Raw genomic sequence first — 25,787 nt, 5'->3', positions numbered from 1 at the left:
AGAGGCGGAGCCTAAGGTATTTGTCAGTACACAGCAACCTGTTTCACCACATTGTGGTGCTGTATGTGGGGGAGGTGTCTGGGAGGGAACAATGCTGCCTGTTCAGCACTCGCCCCCTTTTCCAGGCACTTCTCCCACTTCTGTATGAAACTGGCAGCCCTGTAGCTCCTGCCCTGGCCATCGTTCCCAGAGTGGGTGGGTCTGCGGACATTCTAGGGTGGTGAGGGCCCTTTAAACAAACGGACTCTGATGAGAGACCAGCTGTTTCTGCCTCCATCCCAACCCCCACTGGTTTGCACAGTCAGAAGCAATGAGGCTTGATTATCTCCGGTGCTGGAACCATGAGCTCTGTGGTCTGGTGAGGAGCTGAGAACGCTCCCCAGGTGTCCATTCTGACTTTTTAAAATGTGTAACTGTGCTTTCCACCAGCCTGATGCTGCCGCTGCTGCCACCACCACACTGCGTCCTCTCTGCCCCGGCTCCGCCCCTCTTACATGTCTGGATGAGTATTTCTTCTTTATATCTTTGTTTGTTGGACGTCCATGCAGTTTGACTTTCTGGAACTTCTCATTGTTTCTAGTTTTGAGGTAGTTGTACTACTTCTTAATTGTGGAGGGAGATGCAGCGTGTTTGTTTACGCCTCCAACTTGGCCAGAAGTCTGCCTATGGTGCCTTATAGGAGGAGTCCGTAGTTTCAGCATAGTCCAAGTTTTGATGTTTGTCTTGATAACTAGTGCTTTTTATGTCTTCTTCAGAAATCCCTCCCTACTGTAAATTCATGCAGACAGCCCTGCTCTATTATCTTCTAACAACTCTATTTTCTTTTTCTTGTACAACAATAGATGTTCAATCCATCTGCACTTGATTTTATTGCATTGTGGGAGCTAGGGGTGCAATCTCATTCAACTGCATTCGGATGCCTAGTTGCCCACATGTGTTATTGAAATGTTTATCATGCTTGGCCTGGTAGCCTAGTTGGTTAGAACATTGTTCCAATTAGCAAGGTTCACGGTTCAATCCCAGGTCAGGAAACATGCAGGAATCTATCAATTAATGCATCAGTAAGTGAAACACGAAGTTGATATTTCTCTCTCTCTCTCTCTCTCTCTCTCTCTCTCTCTCTCTCTCTCTCTCTCTCTCTCAGCAGGATGACAGCAAGTGGGTGAGGGGTGGCAGAGGGGGAGGGAAGGGAGGAATGAGGGAGGAGGTAGTTTGAGCATAAAGGAAAAAGATTCATAGACATGCACAACAGTGCAGTGATTGCTGGGTGCAGGGGGTATAAGGGGACCAAATTGTACTGGAAAATGAAATAAAAATTAAATAAAAAATAAAATCCATACGTAAGAAAAACTAAAACAGATGTTTATCTTTTTGTTACTTCTCTGCATCACCTCCTCTATCTGCATGACATTTCCTGTGGTCTAGGTCTAGTCACCCTATTCTGTCCCCGTGGTTTAGTGGTGTAACACCGTGTCAGTGAATGCAACACCGCGTTATTGTCTGTAACCCTTTACTGGGTCCTGAAGTTCTACAGAGCCTGTCCTTATACTTTGTTCTCCATGTTTGTCGTGGCTGCATTTGGAAAAATTTGCTTTCATATAAATTTTACAAGAGCGGTATGAAGTTTCCCAAAAGTGAACATGGGGACTGGGTGACATGTTGCTTTAATTCTGCACATTCATCCGGGTAGAGTGGACTTCTACACTGTATTGTTTTACTATCCATCCACACGCATATTTCTTTATTTAGTAACATCTTTCATGTCCTTCAAACAGATTTATCATCTCTTTCACTGAAAAAGTGCATTTTATATTTTTATTATGTACATATATGAACAGATATATTTCAGGTGTATTGTAACTTCTGGTGCTCTTGTCAATGGCATCCTTTATAACATCCTACCTTTTGTTTATTGTGCTGATAGGAGAATGCATTTGAGTTTTGGAATTTGATTTTGTCTCTAAGGCCCTTGCTAATTTTCATATTAAGCCCCCAAATGCATCTCTATGTAATGTGGATTTTTCTATATATACATTCATTTATGAAGAGAGACAGCTTTGTCTTCTTTTTGTTTTTCACAGTTTTTAATGATTGTCATACCCCTTCTATATTGGAACCCAATGCTACTGCATTCAGTATGATGTTTGCTGAAGACACCCGCTATCTCATTAAGGAAATTCTCCTCTGTTCTGAGTTGGTTACGAGTTTTATCATGAAGGCATTTGAAATCACCCACTGCTCCTTGTTTTATCTTGAGATTTAATCAGTCAAGGCTGGATTGGGGACACAGAAGCCCAAGCATGTCTTTCAGCAGCAATAATTTTTAAGGAATTACTTTATTATTTATTTTTAGAGAGAGGGGGCAGGAGAAAGAGAGGGAGAAAACATCGATGTGCAAGAGATACATTGATCAGTTGCCTCTCACACGCCCCCAGCTGGGGTCCTGCAACCCAGGCGTGTATCCCAAATTGAAGCGAAGACCTTTTGGTTCACATCTGACTCTCAATGCACTGAGCCACACGTGCCAGGGCCAGCAGCGGGAATTCAATGTGAAGAGTTTGTTATGAGGGTGTTGGAACACAAACAGAGCAGAAGTGGAACTCTGTGTGGAAGACTTGGGCCACTCTAATGTCACCCAAGCAGCCAGTCTGAGTTCTTTTTTTAAGTACATATATGTATTTTTTAAGTACATATAATTGACATATAACTTAATGATTTGATATGCATATATATTGTAAAGTTGTCACCACAACATGTCTTGTTAACACCCATTACCACATAGTTTCCACTATTTTTTTCTTGTAATGAGACCTTTAAATAATCTTATGTCTCAGAAACTTTATTCACTAATTTATTTTGAAAGAGTAGTACTATTTTATTATTTTATTTATCTGTATTAGTTATTTATTTTTGAAAGAAGAGAAGGGAGGGAGAAAGAGGGAGAGAAACATCAATGCGTGGTTGCCTCTTGTGCGCCCCCACCCAGGGACCCGGCCCGCAACCCAGCCATGTGCCCTGACCGGGAATCAAACCGGCGACCCTCCAGTTCACAGGCCAGCACTCAGTCCACTGAGCCACACCAGCCAGGGCTCTCTTAGTAACTTTAAAGTGTACAACACAGTATCATTAACTACCTCATTATAGTTACCAGTATAATACTAATACCCACTACTATTAACTACAGTCACCATGCTGTACCTGATGTCTTCACGATTTAATTATTTTGTAATGAAGACTGTACCTTCGACCCCCCACACCCATTTTGCCCAATGCCACCCTCTGTCTGGCCACCAACCATCTATTCTGTCTGTGAGATGGATTCTTTTCTTAAAGTTTCCACACCCTAGTATTTGTCTTTCTCTGTCTCATTTACTACACGTAGCAGGATGCACTCACGTTCCATTTGTGTACAGTAGTTGTGAACTGGAGGATTTCCTCCTTGTTTATGGCACAGAAACATCCCATTGTATCTGTGCACATTTTCTTCATCCATCATTTATTGGCAGACAAGACGGCTGTAGTAAACGATGCTGCAATGAACATAGACGTGCACACGTCTTTTTCAGTTAGTATTTTCATTTCCTCCAAATGAATACCCAGAAGTGGAACTGCTGGATAATGTGGAAGCTTTTTAGTAATTATCAAGGACGTCCCCTACTGATTGACACGATGATCCCCAATTTACATGCTCAGAAACAGTGCAAGGGTGTTCTCCTCTCTGAATATTCGTGCTAACCCCTTTTTCTTCTCATTTTTATAGTCCAGCTTGAGATTTGCTAGACCACCTGGTGATGTGAATTGTGGGGTCACATCGAAGGAAATGATGCTTCCTTTAGTCCTTTGCTTGCACAAGACCATCTTCTTTGAAAACATGAATAGTCCGGGGTGAGTGGAGTGGGACTGGTTCACGTGTTCCCTGTGTAAGGGGCACACCCCGGTTCTGTGGAGTCTGATATTTACACCAATGATGAGATCACTGCTTCAGAAAAAAAGCAACATGTGACACCTGTGAATTTTTCTGAAGTGAGAAAACACATCACATTAAATAAGAAGAACTACAATGTTAAAAATGAAAATATAAACAATTCAGAGAATTAGAGACTATTTTTATTAATAGTGTGGCATTCCTGTCTGGCACACCTGCAAACACGCTCTCTACCTGTTTTTGACTGATACTTCCTTTTGCCTTTTTATAGGAGAATAATTCTGTCGCACAGTAATAAATATTAATATTATGCTTATATAGTAAAAGAATAGAAGAGAATTCAGCATTTCCGGCAGCACAAGGGATTGACATTCTTTTCCCCCTGTACAGTTTAAGAAACGATCTTTCAAGCACAACGCTTGTAATTGGGACATGTGAAATGTTTCACATCATTGTCATATTTGGGAAAAGTTTAAGTTTTTTCTTTCATGGAAGAACAGTGGGCTTGCAGGTTATTTCCACACATCCCTGGAGCCCTTGCTGAAGCTTTGAAAAGGGACGCATGCGTGAGGGGCCCTGAGGATGGAGCTGGGTAAGTTTTAAGTTGGCGAACTTGCTGCTGTGCCTCTGGGTTCCCAGCTGAATGGGGTCAGATCTGCCTGCACATGTCCTGTTCTGGGGGGTGTCTGTGTGCCATCGCTGTCCCACAGGCCCTCAGACACTTGAAGAGGAACATGTGTGTATCTCATGTCTCCAAAACGCTCAGAGCAAAGGGCTTTGAGACCCAGTTTTCCCCGGGGTTCCACCTTCCACTGGAGTTTAGATTAAATTTCTTCCTCTCTTTTAGCAGTTGGTGATCTAAATAAAAGTTAAACTCATCTTTTTCCAGAACGTTCAAGGTTTTGGGTAGAGAGTGGGAGCCTGGATTCACTAGGACCAGCTCTGACCACGATGGCCCCTGGGCGACCTACCTCTTGACTTAAACATCAGCTACAAGGTGATCACTTTCAGATCCACATCTGAACAAGCCTCTCAAACCACTGCGGGCCTCCGTATATCACCTGCAGGCTCAGTTAGAGGTGACACAGGACGATTTCTCAGCCCTCAGTGCACCCCTATCACTCTTGAGCCCAGGTTCCCCCTCCAGGCCTGGCCACAGTCTGTCACCCATGGCTTCCTGTTGGGGCGGCCATGGCCCCACCCCACAGCTGGGCATTCCCCTCCCTGACACGGGGACCGGGACCCTCTCTGCCCTGTCAGATGCAGACATGGTGCCTCTGCTGCTGCTGCCCCTGCTGTGGGGGGGTGAGTGGGCTGAGGACGGGGGGACGGGCAGGTGGGGGAAGGGAAGGGGTTACAGCTGAGCCTCTGTGTCCCCCCAGGGTCCCTGCAGGAGCAGCAAGGCTCTGAGCTCCGAGTGCAGGAATGGGTGAGGGTGCAGGAGGGTCTGTGTGTAAACATTCCCTGCTCCTTCTCCTACCCACGGATTCCGTGGTATCCCACTAGCAAACTCTACACCTACTGGTACTGGAGTGGGGACGACACACATTCTGATTCTCCTGTAGCCACAAACAACCCAAATAAACCAGTGAAGAGAGAAATCCAGGGCCGATTCCTCCTCGCGGACCCCAGCACCAACGACTGTTCCCTGAGCATCAGAGATGCCAGGAGGAGTGACTCAGGAACCTACATCTTCCAAGTGGAGAGAGGAAGTGCTGTGAAATATACTTACTGGGACAAGTGGCTGACACTGCAGGTGACAGGTACGCCAGGGTCACTGGTTGAGACATGTGAGCCCTTTTTTGAACAGGAAGAGGACCCTGGGACATTCTTTGATTCAGGGCTTGGGCCCTGGGTGCTCATAAGAGACACAGGACCTCAGGTGATCTAGGGCACCAAGGCCCGGGTCCCTTGCAGCGTCTCAGTCTGGGTGCCTAACCCTGGGGTCCCAGCACCTCCCTCTCACCTCCTCAGACCTGACACAGAAACCAGACATCCACATTCCGGAGCCCCTGGAGTCCGGACGCCCCACGCAGCTGACCTGCAGCCTGCCAGGGTCCTGCGAAGGGGGACGTCCTCTCAGCTTCTCCTGGGCGGGAGCCGCTGTTGACTCTCTGAAGCCCTGGACCCTCCGCTCCTCTGTGCTCACCTTCACCCCGAGGCCCTGGCACTATGGCACCAACCTCACCTGTCAGGTGACACACCAAGTAACTGGGGTGACCATGCAGAGAACCATCTGGCTCAATGTCTTCTGTGAGTGTTGGAGGGATGGCTGGTTCCGTGGGGGCAGTGGGACTGACTTCTGTGTGTGTGTATGTGTGTATGTGTGTGTGTGTGTTGTGTGCACAGGTGGCTGATCTACCTGAGAACACCCGTGCATGGATCTGAGTGCAGGCGGGGAGGTGGCCAAAAGAACACCTATCTTTCCTTCCTGGTTCCCACCGCCCCTCCTTGGGTTGGGGTGACTTCCACCCGCTCCTCCCCCCTGATGCCGGGCCATGTCTTTCTGTCCCAGACGCCCCACAGAACCTCACCATAGGCATGTCCTTCAGAAATGTCACAGGTAGGAAAGAACCTCAGTCTCTGGGGCCGAGACCTGCCCCTGGGGTCGCCATGGAGCTGAGGGGGGAACAGTTGAATGGGATCAGATTTGGGAGATGCAAGGCTGAAAATCATCACCCTCCTTCCCTCACCTCCATGGGTGGGCATCTTCCCCCTGTGTTTCATAGCGGCATCTCCTGCTCTTACCCTGGCCCCTCTCCCTGCACTTCTCTCCCCCAGCCCTCAAGATCCTGCAAACCACATCCCTTCCCATCCTGGAGGGCGAGGCGCCGCGGCTGCTCTGTGTGGCTGACAGCAACCCCCCTGCAGTGCTGAGCTGGTTCCGGGGTCCCCCAGCCCTGAACGCCACCCCCATCTCCAGCACCGCGATCCTGGAGTTCCCTCACATGGGGTCAGGGGACGAAGGAGAGTTCACCTGCTGCGCTCAGCACCCGCTGGGCTCCCAAAGTATCTCTCTCAGCCTCTCCGTGGTCTGTGAGTGTGGGGACCCCTGGGGGCAAGTGACCTGGGTCCCCGGCGGGCAGAGGCACCGCTGACCCTTCTCCTCGCAGACCCCCCGCTGCTGCTGGGACCCGCCTGCTCCTGGGAGGAGGACGAGGGTCTGCGCTGCAACTGCTCCTCCCGAGCCCAGCCGCCCCCCCCCTCGCCGCGCTGGCGGCTGGGGGAGCGGCTGCTGGAGGGGACGGGGACCCCCAGCGACGGCTCCTACACGGTCACCTCCCGCTCAGCCGGGCCCTGGGTCCACAGCGCCCTGAGCCTCCGCACGGGGCTCGGCGCCGGCCTCAGACTCAGCTGCGAGGCCGGGAACGTCCACGGGGCCCAGAGCGCCTCTGTCCTGCTGCTGTCGCCGCCGCCAGGTCGGGGCCTGCTGGGGACAGAGGCTTAGGGAGAGAGGGTGGCATCAGAGAGGAGCTGTTACCGGGGAGAGGGGCTGCGGCGGGAAGGGCGTGATTGCTAAGACCCGACCCTCCGTTTGATGTCTGAACAGAACCTACCCTGGGTTCTGCAAGGAGGTGAGAAGACAAGACACTGAGTCCCGTGAGTGGTGAGCTCATGCCCCTCTTCTCTGCAGGGCAGTCAGAATCCGTGTCGGGAGCTGTTCCTGCGGCTCTTGGAGGTGCTGGTGCCATGGCCCTGCTGTTGCTGTGTCTGTGTCTCATCTACTTTCGCATGTGAGCCTGCGTCCCGGGGACGTACAGGAAGCTTTGTTGTAGGGAGTACAGATGGAGGACCTGAGTCCAAGATGAAGCTGAGTACATACACAAAGATCTTTGGGGGTGGCGGGCGGGGGGGGAAGGATATGGTAGCAGCTCTATTGAGATAGAATTCCCATAGACTTAAAGTGTACCACTCAATGGCTTCTAGTTCAGGCACAGAGTTGTGCACCAGTCACAACAATCATATTTATAATATTTTCATTAACACAAAATGAACAAAAAATCCCGTATTTGTCGTTTTGCCTTCATTCTCCTCCCAACCCCAGGCAGCCACTAATCTATTTCCCATGTCTCTAGATTTGCTTATTCTCCACATTTCATAGAAATGGAATCCTACAATACACAGTCTTTTGTGAATGATTTATTTCCACTTAGTATATCTTCAAGATTCCTGTCTCTTTATTTTAATTCTTTTTATTTCCAAATAAGACTCTATGATATGGATAGGGCACATTTTATCTGTCTCTTTGTTCATCGAAGGACAGTTGGGTTGATTCTACATTGGGGCGATCCTTAATAACACTGTATGATTTCTTGTGAATAAGTTTCTCTCTGTATAGGGGCCTATCGTGATGTAAGTTTAGTCTTAGCCAAACACCTGGTCATCCAGGGGACGGAGCACACACTTGCAAATAAGAGGATCTCTGAGTCTGGTTCCAGGGTCTGGATGCTCAGTTGTGTTACCAGGGAGTGGGGGCAGCCTGTCCACCTGTGCGTGAGCCATTGTGGCTCCTGACTTCTTCCCTTAGAGTGAAAGCCAGAAGGAAGCAAGAAGCCAGGAAACCAGAGTTCAGAAATGATGAAGACACTGTCATAGGAACAGTCTCCTTGGTGAGTGATGAGGGTGTCTTCTCCTGCAGTGAAGGGAGGCAGGTTGGGCACATCCATTCAATAAGTCCAGACAGAGCTTCCCAGCATTTCACCAAACCTGCACCTCTGTGGTCAGCTGAACAAAGAGCTGGGAGCTGACCTCCCCTCCATCTCCTGAAGCCAGCGGTCAGTCTCCTGCCCCAGCCCTGCTGACCATTTAGCCCACCTCACCTCTCTGCCAGGTACAGCCTGCCAGAACCATTGCCAAAAAACTATTACTTTCTACTCTTCTGGGCATCTTGCCTCACCTCTCCTCATCTCAGTTTCTCTATCTGTAAATGGAAATAATAAGACTATCATTTACACTTGATTTCTGTGAGGATGAAATGTGATTAGTAGCCCTCAATATGGTCTAATCAACCGTAGTATTACAAAATTTTAAATGATTGAGCAAATAGTTGAGTTTATGATTAGTTGTGTGGAATATGAAAATGAATGAATTACTGTTGGGTCTGCCCAACTTCCCCCTGGGTCCATGTCTACCTTACTCTTCTCTGACTCTCTTCTCTCCCCTTCACTCAGGGTTTCCAGCAAAACCCTGGGCCAGAGAGGCCCCCAGACCAAGTGTCATTCCCAGAGGATGGCTCTCTGTTGAGAGAGGAGCAAGACGTCCAGTATTCTAACATCACCTTTCATGGGAGGAAGCCACGGGTGCCTCAGAACAAGGAGGCCACCAGCACCTGCGTGTACTCAGAGATCAAGAAGACCAGCAAACAAGGAATAAGTCCGATCTCGGTTTTGGATGGAGGCATAACAGCCTCTCTGGGGGAAAGGAGTAAGAAACTAATTGGTGAAGCATGAGGAGACCTTTTGCGATATTCACATTAATCACTGGAAGAGCATCTGAATGCAGAGCAGAAAGAAGAAAGGTAACTAGGTTGGAGACCCTTGGGCTCAAGTACAGGCTTCAGCACTTCCTAAGGCATTGTCATCAAGAAGTTCACTTCGTTTTTCCATTCTTCAGTTTCTCGTTCTGTAAACACAAATCATACATCCGACTCTAAGTGGCTGTGAATATTAAAGAAATTAAGAACCAACACAGGTCCAGGGCTTGCCTGTGTCTTTCTTTGAACAGAAAAATCCTGGTGTCAAGTTCTCCTTCAGCCATAGAAAACATGGTGGCAAATTGATGGTGTCATTTCCACCCCAGAACTCTTCAATGGGAAATACATGCCCGTCGGCCTGGCGTTCGGTTCATGATACAGTATCTTATAGTTTCTCTGGGGAGCACAGGACTGTTAATCTCAGGTTTGTGGGTTCTAGCCTCACATTGGGTGCCACTTGAGAGAGACTCTGGGTCCCTCAGAGTGGATGAAGAAACTACTCAGAAAGTCACCATCTGAGGAACGAAGGGAGGGGTTTTTTTCCTGAGGAAAATCGCCCCTGTTTCTTTATTAGCTAGTGTTTTTACCTACTTTATACATGGGAATTGCATAAGAAAAACATGCAGCCCTTCACCAAATGTTTGGGAGTAATAACAAAGGGAAACACTGATCAATACAGGGTTGAAACGCCTAGGTTTTTCACACAAGTTCAAAAACATTTTCTTTTACTTAATCGTTCTGTTTTTCATAGTCTACTGACAAGAATTTGGGACTACTCAGAGAAAAACAGAGCAGGTTCCCTTTTGCGTTAAAGCCACTTTGCATTTTTTTCTACCTTTAAAACACCCTAGAGGGTGGGATTCATAGAAAGCATGAAAGACAAAAACCAGCCGGTTAAGACCCAGGTTCCCGTTTTTGGGCCGGGCTCCACACAGAGGTCGTCAAAGTCTTTTGAACCATGCCTGCCTGTCTCCCACAAGCTTCGTGGCAAATTGATTGTGTCATTTCCATCCCAGAACTCTTCACAAGGAAATATATGTCTGTCAGCCTGGTGTTCGGTTCATGATACGGTATCTTATAGTTTCTCTGGGGCCATCTCGCCTCGCTGTGACCTGTCCATTCTTCCAGCACCTTCTGACTGTCGACCCCTTCCCCATCCCATTAACGGTTCCACTCGGATCTTTCCAACAGCCTGTCAACTGTGAACAAGAGCTGACTGGGTACTTCATCACCAAAAAAGATTCTTTTGGAGAAAACAAAAGTCTGTGAGGCAGTCACTGCAGCCCCAGTGAGCCACATGCACATGCTAAGCAAGAAAGCAGCTAAGAAGCACTTTTTACAAAGCAGAAGAGGAAGTTCAGGGGAGAGGCTGTTATGACCATAGAGCTCTGCTGTGACCATAGACTGTTTCCTATAGGGCTTTCAGCACTACTTAGGGTGTCACAGCACTCCCCACAGGCCTCCCGATTCCTGGCTGGGTTAGTCCTCTGCGGTAAAATGGGACATGCCAGAGACCTGACGCTGCCTCTCCTACACAAGCCCCTTACAGACTCCCTGGCCTGAGACAGTACATTACAGGCATCTTCCCCTGGCATCTATCTCCTCACCAATCTTCTCCTTGTGGCCTTTGTTCTTTAACCTTCTATGATGTTGCCTAAAAAATGTTAGCAATTTGAGGTCCCCCTCCTGGAGGCCACACCACCTTGCTTTCATCTGACCTACACCAACCTGTCCTTCAAACCTGAGTTCTTGGACAGACTTGGGTTGAGAGGGTGAACTGAAAACTCATTCTTCCACCTGTATACTTGATATAATTTAATTTTCAAAGAAATCTCTAAAACAAAATCAGCCAAAAATTCAAGAGCAGTCGCATAGCATATGTAGCTATCAGTAATCGCTTTTGATTTTGGGGACATTAGTCCTCCTTATTTTTGGAAGAGATGTTCCAATACCCACCGTGGGTGCTTGAAACTGCAGATAATACACAATCTGATACACACATGACATCTTCTACACACATCTCTGATAAAGATTAATTTATATATTAGGCACAATTAGCGATTAACAATAATGACTAATAATAAGGTAGAAGAATTATAATAATATACTGTGATGAAGGTTGTGTGATTGTGGTCTCCCCATCACTCAAAATATCTTTTTCTCTTGTACTAACCCTTCTTCCTGAGCTGCTGTAAGATGTCACAATGCCTCTGTCATGAGATGTAGGCAGGTGAATGTTACAGGCATTGTGACATAACATGAGGCTACTATAGAGGTGACTTGAACACCAGCACCCAGATACAGCAATAGTCCAACTGATAACAAGCGGGCAGTGTATAAGCATGGAGACACTGGTGAAAGGGTTCATATTGGCAGGACAGACAGAGGCATAGAGGATTCATCGTACTATTCAGCCCATGGAGAAATTTAAAACAGGAAAAATTTGGTTCTGGAATCTTCCATTTAGTATATTCGGACTGTGGTTGAACACAGTTAACTGAAACCATGGAAAACACAACTGCAGAGAAGAGGAGATGACGCTACTAAACCTGTTTCTTCAAAGTTTCTAAGGGTTGTTGCTGAAGTGTGTCCTATAATCATAATAATAATGACAAGATCTGGACCAGCCACACCATTGGCTGCAGCGGGGGAAATGTCTGGTGTGGCCACAAGTATTATGGGCCCAGGTGAGTGCTCCTGTGACACAGAACAAGCACCTGAACACAGGTGACTTATTTCCTGAACTTTTGAAAGTGTTCTTGAGGAAAGAAGTGGACAATTACACTGTGAAAGTAGGATGACTTTGGTTCCCCACATCCACTATACCAACCCCGTTTGCAGTGGGCTAAGAAGTTGAATAGTGACTCTTGTTTTGGTAATAACTGGTTAAATCATCTGCTCAAGATCTCTGGCCAAAATGGAGGCCTAGATCGACATGCTGCGTCTTCTGCACAACTAAGAAGGAATACAACTACCTCAAAACTAGAGACAATCAGAAGTTCCAGAAAACCAAGCTGCATGGAACTCCAACAAACAAAGATGTAAATAAGAAATACTCATCTAGACAGGTAGGAGAGACAGAGATGGGGCAGAGAGGATGCGGTGTGGTGGCAGCAGCAGCAGTGGCAGTGGCAGGCCAGTGGAAAGCGCAGTCAAACATTTTGAAAAAGTTGAGAGAAACATCTGGGGAGCACTCCCAGCACCACACCAGACCACACAGCTCATGGTTCCAGAGCTGGGGAAAATAGAGGCTCATTGCTTCTGACTGTGCAAACCAGTGGTGGTTGAGGCAGAAGCAAAAACTGCCAGTCTCTCAGTAGAGTTCCCTTGTTTAGAGGGCCCCAACAATCCTAGAACATCTGAAAACCCACTCACTCTGGGCATGACAGCCAGGGCAACAGCTAGAGGCACCAGTCCCATATGGAAGTGGGAGAAGTGCCTGGGAAAGGAGTAAGTGCTGAGCAAGAGGCATTGTTCCTTCTCAGACCCCTTCCCCGCATACAGCGTCACAACATGGTGAAATGGGTCACCCTGTACTGACGAACACCTAAGGCTCCACCCCTTAAATGTAACAGGTGTGGCAGCTCTGCCTAAGACACAGGCAAACAAATACAGGAGCCTGTCAAGATGTGGAGACAGAGACCTTTGGCCAAGATGGAGGTGTAGACAGACACACTGAGTCTCCCTCCACAACTAAGAAGAAATACAACTACCTCAAAACTAGAAACAACCAGAAGTTCCAGAAAATCAAACTACATGGAAATCCAGCAAACAAAGATATAAAGAAGAAATACTCATCCAGACAGGTAGCAGTGGTGGAGCCAGGGCAGAGAGGATGCAGTGTGGCAGCAGCAGCGGCGGGTCGGTGGGAAGCACAGTCACACATATTAAAAGGTCAGGAGGGACACCTGGGGAGTGTTCCCAGCTCCTCACCAGATCTCGCAGCTCACGGTCCCAGCACCAGGGAAAATCAAGCCTCATTGCTTCTGACTGTGCAGACCAGTAGGGTTGGGGCGGAGAAAGAAACTGCTGGTCTCAGCAGAGTCCACTTGTTTAAGGGGCCCCCACAGTCCTAGAACATTCACAGACCCACCCACTCTGGGAACGATGGCAAGGGTAGCAGCTAGAGGGGCGCCAGTCCAGTGCAGAAGTGGGAGAGGTCCCTGGAAAAGGGGTGAGTGCTGGGCTGGCGGTATTGTTTCTCTTGGACCCCCCCCCCCCCACATACAGCGCCACAACATCGTGAAACAGGTCGCCCTGTACTGAAGAAATCCCTAAGGCCCTTCCCCTTATAACAGGAGTGACAGCTCTACCTGGGACACAGGAGCCTGTCAGAATGAGGAGACAAAGAAGTATGGCCCAAAAGGGGAAATGGATCAAGGTTCCAGTGGGAGATCTAAGTGACGAGGAGATAGACCACCTAAGAGAAGAGGAAACAGACAACCTAACAGATGCAGAATTCAAAACACTGGTGATAAATATGCTCACAGGCTTGACAGATATGCTTGAGTATCGCAAATGCATAAGGTAAGAAGTGAAGGCTATGTTAAGTGAAACAAAGGAAAATCCACACAAAAGCAATGCTGAAGGGAAGGAAACCAGGGTTCAAATCAATGATTTGGAACTTAAGGAAGAAAAAAACAGTCAACCAGTGCAGAATGAGGAGGCAAGAATTGAAAAACATGAGAAAAACTTCCCAAATTTTGTGAAGGAGATGGACATACAGGTCTAGGAAGCACGGAGGGTTCTGGGTGAGCTGGACCCAGAGGGGACCACACCAGAGTGCATCATGACTGAGACGCCAAAGGTGAAAGATAAAGAGAGAGTCCTGGTGGCAGCAAGAGAGATGCGGAGAGTTGCCTACAGGGGGGTGCCTGTAGGACTATCAGCTGGTTTCTCAGAGGATACTTTGCAGGCAGGAAGGGATTGGCAAGCAGTATTCAATGTGATGAAAGGCAACCTGCAACCAGGATTACTCTATCCAGCAAGGCTATCATTTGGAATGGAAGGGCAGATAAGGTGCTTCCCAGAGAAGTTAAAGCTAAAGGAGTTCATCATCACCAAGTTATTATTATACAAAATGTTAAAGGGACTTATTTAAGACAAAGATCAAAACTATGAACATTAAAATGACAACAAACTCACAACTATCAACAACTGAATCTAAAACATAAAAACAAACTCCAACTAAGCAAACAACCAGAACAGGAACAGAATCATAGGTATGGGGATCATTTGGAGGGTTATCAGCTGGGAGAGGGAAGGGGGAGAAATGGGGAAATGGTACAAAGACTAAGAAGCATAACTGGTTGGTACAAAATAGACAAGGAGAGGTTAAGAATAATATAGGAAAGGGCAAAGCCAAAGAACTTATATGCATGACCCATGGACATGAACTAAGGGGGTGAGAGTGCTGGAGGGAAGGGGGTACTGGGCATAGGGGAGCAAAGGAAAAAAATTGGAACAACTGTAACAACATAATCAATATAACATACTTTAAAAAATCATCTGCTCAAGATTTGTGCTGAGAACAACAAAAATCTTTGAAAAATAAATAGAGAAATTAAAATCTCTCATTTTATAAGCATAGAATAATTTAAAAGACTGAAAATGGGAACTTACAGTCTTGTATTTTGGGGAATGCTTGAATCCTGAAAATTAGACAGATATCTAAGTCATAACACCATAGTTTCCAATGACATTTGCCCATACTGATCATGTGTGCTTTGGTTCTGTGGCCTTTGCGTCTTGGAAATTAAAGTCAGGACTCTGGCTCTTCCCAAGGTGGGGAGTTTGTATCAGGATAACGGTGAGTCAAAGAAAACCACAGTCAAGGAGAAAATATAAACAGCAACCAGAGGAAAAAAGACAGATTGCATTCAAAAGAGTAGCAGTTTAATTGAAATGTCACTAGTAACCATGGACAGCATAAAAAAGCACTTTCTAATCTATGGTCTGTAGAGACAATTCAAAAATGAGGAAGTAATACAGATCCTGTGAAACCAAGAAATGGGGAAAGTCATTGTCAGTAGAATAAAAATATAGTTTTAAAATCCTTGACAGTTATAAGAGCTAAGTCCAAAATGGGTGTGGTGGGATCGATTAACTTTACACTTTCTAATATTTGTATACTCTCTGGGAGGAGAGAGAGCTTTTCACTTACTAACAGTTAATTATGCAGTAAGTTTTATGGTAATGACTATACAAATAGAATCCTAATGTATAATTTATGAACTAAAATCAGTCAACAATATACTGTGAAAAACTTAGTAAATCAAAATAAGACAAGAAAAAAGGAGAAAAAGTAATGTGACATTGCTGGCACATATGTAAAATAAATGGAATGTGGGATACTTATGTTGAATACAATTAGATAAAGGCTTCAGGGAAAAACAGAGGGTCAGCTTGGGTCAATATCATGCTCTTTATAATATATGCATCTAAATTATAAGGAGAGCAAATGTCAAAATCAAAGTAGATGAAAGTAAATACTGTGCCAACATTAAGAGAAAGAAAGCTGGAGTAACCCTATCCTATTAACCTCATACAAAATACATGTTACTACATCATTTGACTACTGTAAAGTCCTAAAGCAACTGTCTTGTTGAAGAATAATAGACAGGTGCTGTGATTATAAGCAAAGGCAGAAAAATAGATGACCCCAAATGTCAATATGATGGTAACCTCCGAGGAACTTGGAGAGAATATTCTGAGTCTCCTGCAGAGCCTTCTTGTTCTATATCTTAACTTGAGATATGATCACATAATAAACTTATCAGTATATATTTATATAATATAAACTATATTAATGAGGTATCGCATTATACATTGAGTATATTTATAAACCTATATTTTTACATTATATAAAATACAATATGATGAATTGCAGCATACTATTAATGATAATAATTAGTTACATATTAATTATAATGTTTATAAGTCAGATTTACATAATAGAAACTATAAAAATATATAAGGTTTACACAATATGAACTATAACTATATTTTTCATAACCAATACATGTAAAACTATTTGAGCCAGGAAATGTTTTATGTTCCAATGGTCACATTTTGCAGAAAAATTTGAAGGAATAGTAACATTATGAAATAGAAGGAGGACATATCAGAAGTGTGAGAGAAAAAGCAGAAGCACGAACCCAGCCCACTGCCACGCATACGCCTGCCTCTCCTTATCAAGAGAGACCCAGCCTTTCCGAAGCAGCCCTGACTTAGGTGCCCTGCTTACCTGAGGCTCAGCCCTTGTGCCTCTGAACTGTGTTCCAGGACCACGGACAGCGGCAACCCTTCCTTAACGAGCTCCTGGGTCTGGCATGGTGGGTGGTGCGTCCCCTATAGGCAGAGCCTGGACCTGGTGACATTCTGTCCTACAGGACAGAGGTGCACCCAAACTCCTGTCTCAGTTTCCCCCTGAATGCCCCCGCATCCTAGGGAAGAGGAGCCTTAGCTCCAGAGACACAATGCATGCCTCAGAGGCCCCAGGGTTCTTTGCCCCTCAGGGCTGATTCTACTGTCACCCTCTCCAGAAAACATGTGCCAGCCTCCTGCCTTTCCTCCCTTCACTTTCTTTCCTCACAACAGTGGACTGACGTTTTGTCTTGCTTTTCATCCCTTCCTTGTACTGTCACGGACGGAGCCCTGGAGAACAGAACCATGATCTGTGATCCTTTTCTGTGCGTGGCAGTAGGCCCAGTGCTGATTCAGCTCACCTGAAGAAACGAGGCATCAGAAGACCAGGTGAGACGTGTTTGGAGCTGGTAGGTCACACAAACACATCCTGAGTTTCAACTGGTCCCACATGAAGGGTAAACAGTCAGATTGGGGAAAGGATTCTGAGGCCTCGGGGGAACGCAGCATGAAGAGAATTGTCATGAAGGGCAGGGAAAGCCAGGCAAGGCCAGGGGCAAATGGAAGGGTGGTCAGGAGAGGGAGATTCAATAGATACCCTAAAGAGGGGAGGCCTTTTGTGGCTGGAGGAACTTTATACAAGTTAGAAGGAGTGAATGCAGGATTCATGGGAACGCTGAGAATGAGCTAACAGCCACGCTCCAGTCCAGTGGCTTTCTAACCTCAAACTGCCAGCAGGAAGCCACCAACACACTCACTCCTGGAACTGGTGTCAGGGCTGTCCTTCTCAGTCCTAGCCTCTGACCCCGAGGGACCCCTTGCCATGAGTGTGAGATCAGCCCTCCCTTCTGGAGGTTTTTTGTGTGACCAGGCCTGGGCTGAGGACCAGGACGGACATAGATTAGGTTTCAAGTAGATCCTGGCCCCTAGACCCTCCTTTGCTGAGAGAAATGTTTTGAAAATTCTGAGAGCAGAGAGAGACCTCTATATGTCTGTTCTCTGAAGGGGGTGGGGATGACCACTTGGGACAGGTGACATGATGGAGGTGGGATGGAAAGGGGCCATCCTGACAGGTTGTCACCAGATCTACAGTGAGAGGAGCTCTGGCTCTGCCTTCCCTTCCCTATTTTTTACTGGGGAGAAGGGAAGCTTTTGAGAGAGGGCGGGTTTGGAAGAGACCCCTCTAAAAAGAGTGTACTTATCTACTGCTTCCCGGAGAGCAGGGACTGATCTGGTGCTGTCTGGTGTCCCAGCCTTGCCCCCTCTAAGGTCAGGCTGTTGCCACTCTCCCTGCTGTGTGTATGTGGGATAAGAGGGCTGTGGGACACCATCTTCCCTATTTATTGGGAACAACTTAGAGAAGCCTCGGGGCAGGATCTGCAGGTATGAGGATGGGGGACATGGTGAGGACAAAGTGCTTGTAGGTCCTTGTGCTCTGACCTTCTCTCATCCTCAAACCTGCAGCTTTACTCTAGAATAGCCTACATCTTCTCACTTAAGGAAGAGGCCAACATATACCATGGTCCTCCTATGCCCAAAGGGACCTGGTCAAAAGCTGAAGGAGATGACCAACACTCTTGGGCATACTCCACGTTTTGGGGAAACTCCACCTATGACCGTACCCTGAGGAACAGAGGTACCTAGATGGGGAGAGCTGGACACTGTTCCTTAGGGAATGAAGACTGTTTAGGAGATACTGTGACATGAAAAGCCCTCCAGGTGTCATATGTTTCTTAGTGGTGTCTTGGTCTCTTTTCTCGTGCTGACTCAGAGACCTGACCTTCACCTTCTGGGGACGCTGGGATCTGAAAAATGGCGCCTGGTTGGGAGTATGACATTCAACCTTCACTGGCAACATTTCACCCTGAGTCTCCCTCCACCAACACACCTCTTGTGATGCAGAAAGGCCTGTGCATCCTTGGACCTTCTCCACCCAGGACCCCAGCTCAATTCAGCTCTTGTTTATGCTGCTGGTTCTGGGAAAGAGCCGTGCTCACCTGGGGGCTCCAGTGACCACACAGAACAGTCTCAATTGTGTAAGTAGACGGCCAGGGCAAGGCCCTCCTCTGCACTCACCCAGACCAGCAATTGCCCCCACGCATGAGGGGTGCCCACATGTAGACATGGGGACACCCTAACTCTCTGGGTACAACAGGTCCTCACTGGGGTGGGCTGTAGAAGAGGACATGGGGATGGGGTGTGTGGGACACAGAGCAGGGAGGGCATAGAGCAAGCAATCTCTGCTGTGACTCATTCGTTGGGGACAGGCCAGCTGGTCCTGGGAGAGACAGGCTTGTGGGGAAGCCCCTCAGTGGTGGCACCACAGAACTTCAGGGGAAAAGGCACTCAGAGCAGAGAAGAATATTGAGAAGATAGATATTCCAGTTCAGGTGACATGATTCGGACAGTGGCTTGCCATGTTATTTCAAATCTTTCTACTAGAAACATTTTTTTAAAACACCATGTAACATGGATTAAATCTGTTAAAGGTTTGGAGTTAATGAAAAGAGAATTTATATAGTGAAGATGGAAGAATCAGGAAGTGAAAGCTATAAGCAGAGTGTTTGGAGCCACTTTTCCCGCGTATTGACTGCTGATTCTGAGCACTCACTGAGACCTAAATAGACCATTCACAAGTCTCGTGGGGCCAGGAAAGCGGTCTTGCCAAAGAGGGGGCACTGGCAAACATTGCATACTGTGGTTGGGACCCTAAAGTTGAGGGTGGACTGGAGAGAGATGAGATCCCTTAGGGACTGAAGTCAATTTTGAATTTCCTCAACCCTTGACCGGATTGCCGCGACCCACCTGCTACAGGCAACAGTAAATGTATCTGGAGGAAGAGAATACTGCCCAGATCTAACGCGGTCTGTATCATGGGTCATAGCTGCATCAGGCAGGATGTGGCCAGGGAAACAGCTACCAGGTGAATAATGAGGAGAAGGGATTTAGTAGAAAACCCAGTCCTTACACATTATGCCAGGAGCCAGGAAGTGATGTTCTGGAGGGAGCAAGAGGGGAAAAGGGAGCATCATGAAGCAACTCCCCTGAGGCACGGGTGTGGGTGGACATGAGAGAGCTGGCCCAGGATGTGAGAAGCCAAGATATCCATCACCAACATGGGAGTCCGAAGGGGAAGCTCACAGAAATTTCCAGGGGGAAGCTGTTGCCTCTTTGTGGCCACTGCCTCTGTTGGGACACAGCCAGGTGGCTGGTGGTGGGCTTGATGTTGGTTTTGGTCATCAGGGTTCAGTGATTGTGAAGGTGAGCTGCACATGGAGCAAGGTGGAGTGAATTGTCTCACGTGTTACATATGGTTTGACAGTTTTTCACAACTGGAGGGGTAGTCTGGTACCAGTCATTGTATCCTGCATGGTTCTTTATTTCACATATTCCAATTTGACAATGCAAGTCCCTCTTCCAGCATCTATTTACTTGATCGTGTTGATGACAAAGTCCATGCGTGACACTCCTTCACCTGGATGCCATGTGACCATGTCCATACATTGTTCTTCATGATTGTTTTTTCTACATTTGGAAGATTTTACTTTAATATACATTTTACAACAGAAGTACCAAGTTTCACAAAATCAACTGGAAGATATGGTGACATTTGCTTTAATTCTGCAGGCTAATTTGGGTGAAATAGACTTTTATACAATATTGTTTTCATATCCATAAACATATGTATTTTTGCATTTATTTACATCTTTATGTCCTTTTATGCAGATTTATCATTTTTCCATTGAAAAAGCACATAACATATTTTTGTCATGTACATACCTGAATATCTCTCTTCGAGGCGTACCATGATTTTTGATGCTATCATCAATGGCATCTTGTATAACATCCGTCTTTGGTATTGCTGTGGTATAGGAATGCACTTGATTTCTGTAATCTGCTTTTGTCTCTAGCAACCTTGATAAACTCTCTTAGTAAAGCCCCAGATGTATCTGCACATACTTGTGGATTTTTCTATATATTCAATCATTGACGAACTAAGAAAGCTTTGTTTTCTTTTCCATTTTCATAGCTTTTACTTCTTGTTTCCTTTGTAGACTATGACCTGATGCTACTGCATTAGGTGTGATGTTTGCTGAAGTCATCCCCTATCCCATTAAGGAAATTTGCCTTTATTCCTAGTTGACAGTGCATTTTATCATGAAGGCATTTGAAATAACCCACTACTCATTGTTTTATCTCTTTTTTTTTTTTTTTACTTTTATTAGTATTTATTTTATGCTGAATTTACTCCCGGGCCATAAGCTTTTGTTTCTTCAGTTTCTTCTGGGATATCTTTTTCTTCTGTGCCACCTCCTCTTCTGGTTTAGGAACGATCTGCTCCTTTTCAGTGAGGATCATCTCAATGTGGCAGGGAGAGCTCATGTACGGATTAATCCGCCCGTGAGCTCTGTAAGTTCTGCATCACATCTTGGGAGCTTTGTTCACCTGGATGTGCTTGATGACCAGAGAATCCACATCTAAACCCTTAAGTTCAGCATTACTCTCTGCGTTTTTCAGCATGTGCAGCAAAAACTCAGCACTCTTTTTGGGCCATCGACCCTGTGTCCAGCCCCACTGTTTGGCCTGGGCACACCTACCAACTCCCCCATTGTATCGACGGAAGGGGACACACTGCTTCTTTAAAGTGACATCTTTCAGATACTTGGTGGCCTTCCGAATGTGCATACCCTTGATGGCTTGGGCAGTTTCACGTGTGTTCTTAAAGTGAACATGAAGATTCAAACCTCTCGATTTGCATGACTTCGTGGGGTTTTCTGGGTCAAGCGAATAGCGAACCATTTTCAGAGGTCACCTCTGGTCACTTTCTGGAAGAGGAAGAGCCTATCACTTTTTTCATTTATTTTATTTTATTGTTGTTCAATTACAGTTGACCCAGTTTTTCCCCCATTGCTCTCTCCTGCCACACCCACACCCACTCCCACAGTCAATCCTCTCCCTGTTGTTCCTATCCACGGATCATTTATACTTGATCCTTGACTAGATGCTCCCCTTCTTTCTCCCATTTTCCCTCTCCTGCCTCCCCTCTGATCACTGTCTGTTCCTTATTTCCATGACATTGGTTCTATTTTCTCATCTGTTTTGTTCATTAGGTTCCACTTACATATGAGGTCATATGGAATTTGTCTTTCACCACTTGGCTTATTTCTCTTAGCATAATACTATCTAGTTCCATCCATGCTAATTGAATACTCAGAGGCCAGTCAGGAACACAGAAGCCCCACTATGTATTTCACCAGTAGGAATTTAATGTAAGGAATGTGTTATGCCAATGTTGGACACAAATGGAGCAGAAAGTGGGACTCTGCCTGAAAGACATGAACCTTCAGATCTAATCCAAGTACACAGTCTGAGTTTTGAAAGTTATATATAATTGAGATACAATTTACATATAATATTATGTTGCTTTCAAGTGTCCAAATTAATGATTTGATTGTAAAGTGCAGATCACAATATGTCTTGTTAACATCCATCACCACATAAAGTTACACACTATTTTCTTGTGGTGAGACCTTTTAAGTGTGCTCTCTTAGCAATTTTCTAATACACCATGCAGTATTATTAACTCTAATATTATAGTTAATGTATTAATACCCACTATTTTTGACCACAGTCACCCTGCTGTACATTATGCTCTCATGATTTCACTATTTTATAACTAGAAGTTTGTGCCTGTGACCACCCTCACCATTTTACTCACACCCCACCCTCTGCCTCTGGCAACCATCAATCTATTCTCCCTATCTATGATTTTGATTTTTTAAAAAATTTTCAGGTGGCCCTGCCCTGGCAATTACCTGAGGCTCCGCCCCACACAATTTACAGGTGTCTTTTGTAAATAGACCACAATACTAAGACAGGGATAAAAGCATCTCTGCTTAATACACAGAAACAAACCCAGGGAGGCTGCCCACCCCCAAAAAAAATTTCCACATACACGTGAGATCATATGGTATTTGTATTTCTCTGTCTGACTTACTTCACTTAGCATAATGCCCTCAGGGTCCATCCATGTTGTTGCAAATGCAGGATTTCCTTTTTTGTGGCAGAATAATATTCCATTGTATATATGCCACATATTCTTCACCTTTTTTTTTTTTTTTAGGTTTAAAAGTAAAGCATGAGAAGTCAAGCCCTATGATCTTTTATTTACACAGAAATCTATTTTAAAAGGACTGCTTAAAACTTAGGTTTTTCAGCTTTTCTTTTTCCTTGAACATGAAAACTGCTTCCAGTTGAGAAGGATTTAGGGTAATTATTAAATAAACACTCTTTACCTTTCCCCTGCACAAAACCAAAGAGCCAAGTTCCCCATTTTATTTATGGTAAACCAGAGTACTTTCACTCTAAAAATACTGATAACAAATTATTAGATATGTGAGCAGGAACGTATGAGCTGTACAAAGTCATTACAAAAGTCCCAAAAGAAAGGAATACGGTCAGAACGATAGAAAAAGAATGAAACACAAACAAAATAAGAAAAAGCCTGGTATTTACAGCCTCCCTCTGAAATGTGGTCACAGCTCTACTATCAGCATAGAACAAAAGCAGAGACTATTTGTCGATGGGTATCACAGATGAAGCTGATGCCAGCCAGTTTGGGGGGGTGCGGTGTATTAGTTCCAAGAAGGGAGAGGTTCAGTTAGCATCCTGCTCGGATCATAACCATGTCATGGTCTTCCTGCAGTTCTGTTACTAAACATGACACAAAGTAAACGACCCAATGTGGTCGTACGGAAATGAATTGTCTGTCACCACATCTCAGAAGAAAGTGCTCCGAGTGACAGGCACTGGGTCTGGGAAAGCAGAGGTGGATGGATGGTCACGCACTCAGATAAGGGATGTTTGTCTGTGTGAGGTCACAGGAGGGAAGCAGGGCTTTGCAGCCTGGAAGCTTCTGTACTAATGAATCTTCTAGTGCTCAGCTCGTGGTTTGTTTTCTTTCTTTGTTTAACTTCTGATCAATCCTCAATCATGTTTTTCTGTCTTGTAAAAAACTTCCCAGCCTAACCTGACATACATATCGGTGCCAGATTTTATTCTTCCGTTTTTTGTGGCTGCTGTGATGACTCCCTGAGGAAGTAGAAGATGCAACATCTGAGGTTTCACTGCCTGCACAGATCCAACCAGATCCCTGGGGTCCTCCTGGTTGGGCTCATTTTCCTGGAGGTGGACGTCTGGAGAGGTATCACTTTCCGTCCCACGTCCCGGCTCCCTCTGTTCAGCGAGCTGGTCCTGAACTCCTGCCAATGCACCTGCTGCAGCTGCAGAAGTAACAGGATTTACTGCAGAGCCGCTCAGCGCCCTTCCCCTTCTGGTTCCTTCAGCCGTTTTGGCTATTGGAGTTTTTTCTTTTTTTTTGGTTGGTCAGATACCTATCCCAGCCACGAATGCTTTTGCCATACATCTGAGTGTCTTCCAGGCGGCTTCCTTCAAAAGCATACATCTGTCTCTCCAAGTTTGCCAGTGCAGCCGCCAGCTCCTGCTTCTAGTTCAAGAGCTTCACCAGCTCCCACGGGGTGTCCGGGTTCTGGGACAGCGGGGTCTCCTTATACATCGCCACACTGGGCTGAGGCGGGCAACACCGGCACCGGGCTGGGGGGCCACCCATTCATTATTGCGGGGCACTTAGATTCCTTCCACACCTTGGCTGTTGTAAGTGATGCTACAGTGAACACAGTGGTGAGTATGTCTTTTCAAGTTAGTGTTTTTATTTCCTCCAAATAAATACCCAGAATTACTGCATTCTCTGGCAGCTCTATTTTTAATTTTTGAGGAAGTGCCAGTCTGATTTACATAGTGATCCCCAATTTAGATTCTCAGCAACAGTGCATGACAGTTCCTTTTTCTGAACATCCTTGCCAACATTATTTCTTGTCTTTTTTATGATTCCAGCTTGAGATTTGCTAGATCACTCGGGGGTGTGAACTGTGGGGGCACAACCATGAAAATCCTGCTTCCTTTAGTCCTTTGCTTGCACAGTCAATCTTATTAGCAACCCGTGAGGAGTTTGGGGTGGCTGGGGTAGGGCTGGCTACCTCTGGTTCACCTGCTCCCCATTGAGGGGCAGATCCAGGTTTTGTGGAGCCTCATATTTAGACTAATGTTGACATCACAGATTCCACAAAAACCAACATGTGGCACATATGAATTTTTCTGAAATGAGAAAACACATCACATGAAGTAAGAAAAGCTAAAATGCTGAAAACCAAAATATAAGACAATTCAGAAATATGACGGACTATTTTCATTAGTAAAATGGCATTCCCGTCTGGCACACCTGCATGACACATGTTCTTAACAGTTTTTGACTGATAGTCTTCGATTGCCACTTAAGAGGAGAATAATTATGCCATATAGTAATAAATATTAATATAATATTAGTAAGTATTATTGTTATCGGGTCGGCAGCCGTCCGTCTCGAGAGACGATGGTGTAGCTTCTTAAGAGTCTATCTGCACTGCCGAGAATGGCTGTGCAGTCCGACTCGGGAGTGACACGGTATCTGTCTCCTCCCGTGTTGAATCGACATCTTGCGATGACGCTGAAGCTACAGAGCCTGGGCAGGGTGATATGGAGGGTCTGCTGTTGCCCATGCAGCAGACCCCCCCTCTCTTCGCAGCTGAAGGGTCCAAGGGAAAGACGGAGTCGATACAGCTTGGCTTCAGGTGCGCCGCAGGAGTTGCCGGTGTTGACTACAACGTCAAACCGCCTTAGGGACCCCGGCTCTGGATTTTCTGTCGGGGTTTACTCCCTTAGCCTTTCCCCTGAAGAGGTATGCCGCAAGGCAGCGGAGGTTTTTTGGAGTCAGAGTTTTCCTTCTCTGATGTGCCCTGACTGGAAGATCGAACCAGCGACACTTAGCTCGCAGGCCGACGCTCAATCCACTGAGCCAAACCAGCCAGGGTAGTATTATTGTTATAATTTATATTTATATAACATAGATCAGGGATCCCCAATCCCACTGCCACAGACTGGGACGCACAGCAGGAGGTTAGCGGTGGG

At 46.0% G+C, this 25,787-nt stretch overlaps 1 protein-coding gene and 2 pseudogenes across 1 annotated transcript; 1 reads left to right on the top strand and 2 right to left on the bottom strand.

Annotated features, from left to right (window-relative positions):
* The first annotated feature begins 5,145 nt into the window (after nucleotides 1-5,145).
* LOC149995251 (sialic acid-binding Ig-like lectin 5) lies at nucleotides 5,146-7,663 on the top strand. Its single transcript, XM_090260297.1, has 7 exons — nucleotides 5,146-5,230; nucleotides 5,308-5,688; nucleotides 5,900-6,178; nucleotides 6,441-6,488; nucleotides 6,707-6,961; nucleotides 7,039-7,344; nucleotides 7,560-7,663. Exons 1-7 carry the CDS (start codon nucleotides 5,194-5,196, stop codon nucleotides 7,661-7,663), a joined length of 1,410 nt encoding a protein of 469 aa, XP_090116423.1. The 5' UTR covers nucleotides 5,146-5,193.
* A 13,308-nt stretch (nucleotides 7,664-20,971) lies between these two features.
* LOC149995250 (large ribosomal subunit protein uL22 pseudogene) lies at nucleotides 20,972-21,599 on the bottom strand (annotated as a pseudogene).
* Nucleotides 21,600-23,533: 1,934 nt separating this feature from the next.
* On the bottom strand, nucleotides 23,534-24,339 carry LOC149995249 (chromatin modification-related protein MEAF6 pseudogene; annotated as a pseudogene).
* Nucleotides 24,340-25,787: the final 1,448 nt, after the last annotated feature.

Source organism: Furipterus horrens, unplaced genomic scaffold, assembly GCF_987537825.1.
Source record: "Furipterus horrens unplaced genomic scaffold, mFurHor1.1.pri manual_scaffold_13, whole genome shotgun sequence".
Lineage (NCBI taxonomy): Eukaryota > Metazoa > Chordata > Mammalia > Chiroptera > Furipteridae > Furipterus > Furipterus horrens.
This window is presented reverse-complemented; position numbering and strand designations above follow the sequence as displayed.

Coding starts and splice junctions, on each gene's coding strand:
- LOC149995251 (XM_090260297.1), top strand. CDS start 5,194: ATGGTGCCTCTGCTGCTGCTGCCCCTGCTGTGGGGGG. Junction 5,689..5,899: donor GCTGACACTGCAGGTGACAG/GTACGCCAGGGT, acceptor TCACCTCCTCAG/ACCTGACACAGAAACCAGAC. Junction 6,179..6,440: donor CATCTGGCTCAATGTCTTCT/GTGAGTGTTGGA, acceptor TTTCTGTCCCAG/ACGCCCCACAGAACCTCACC.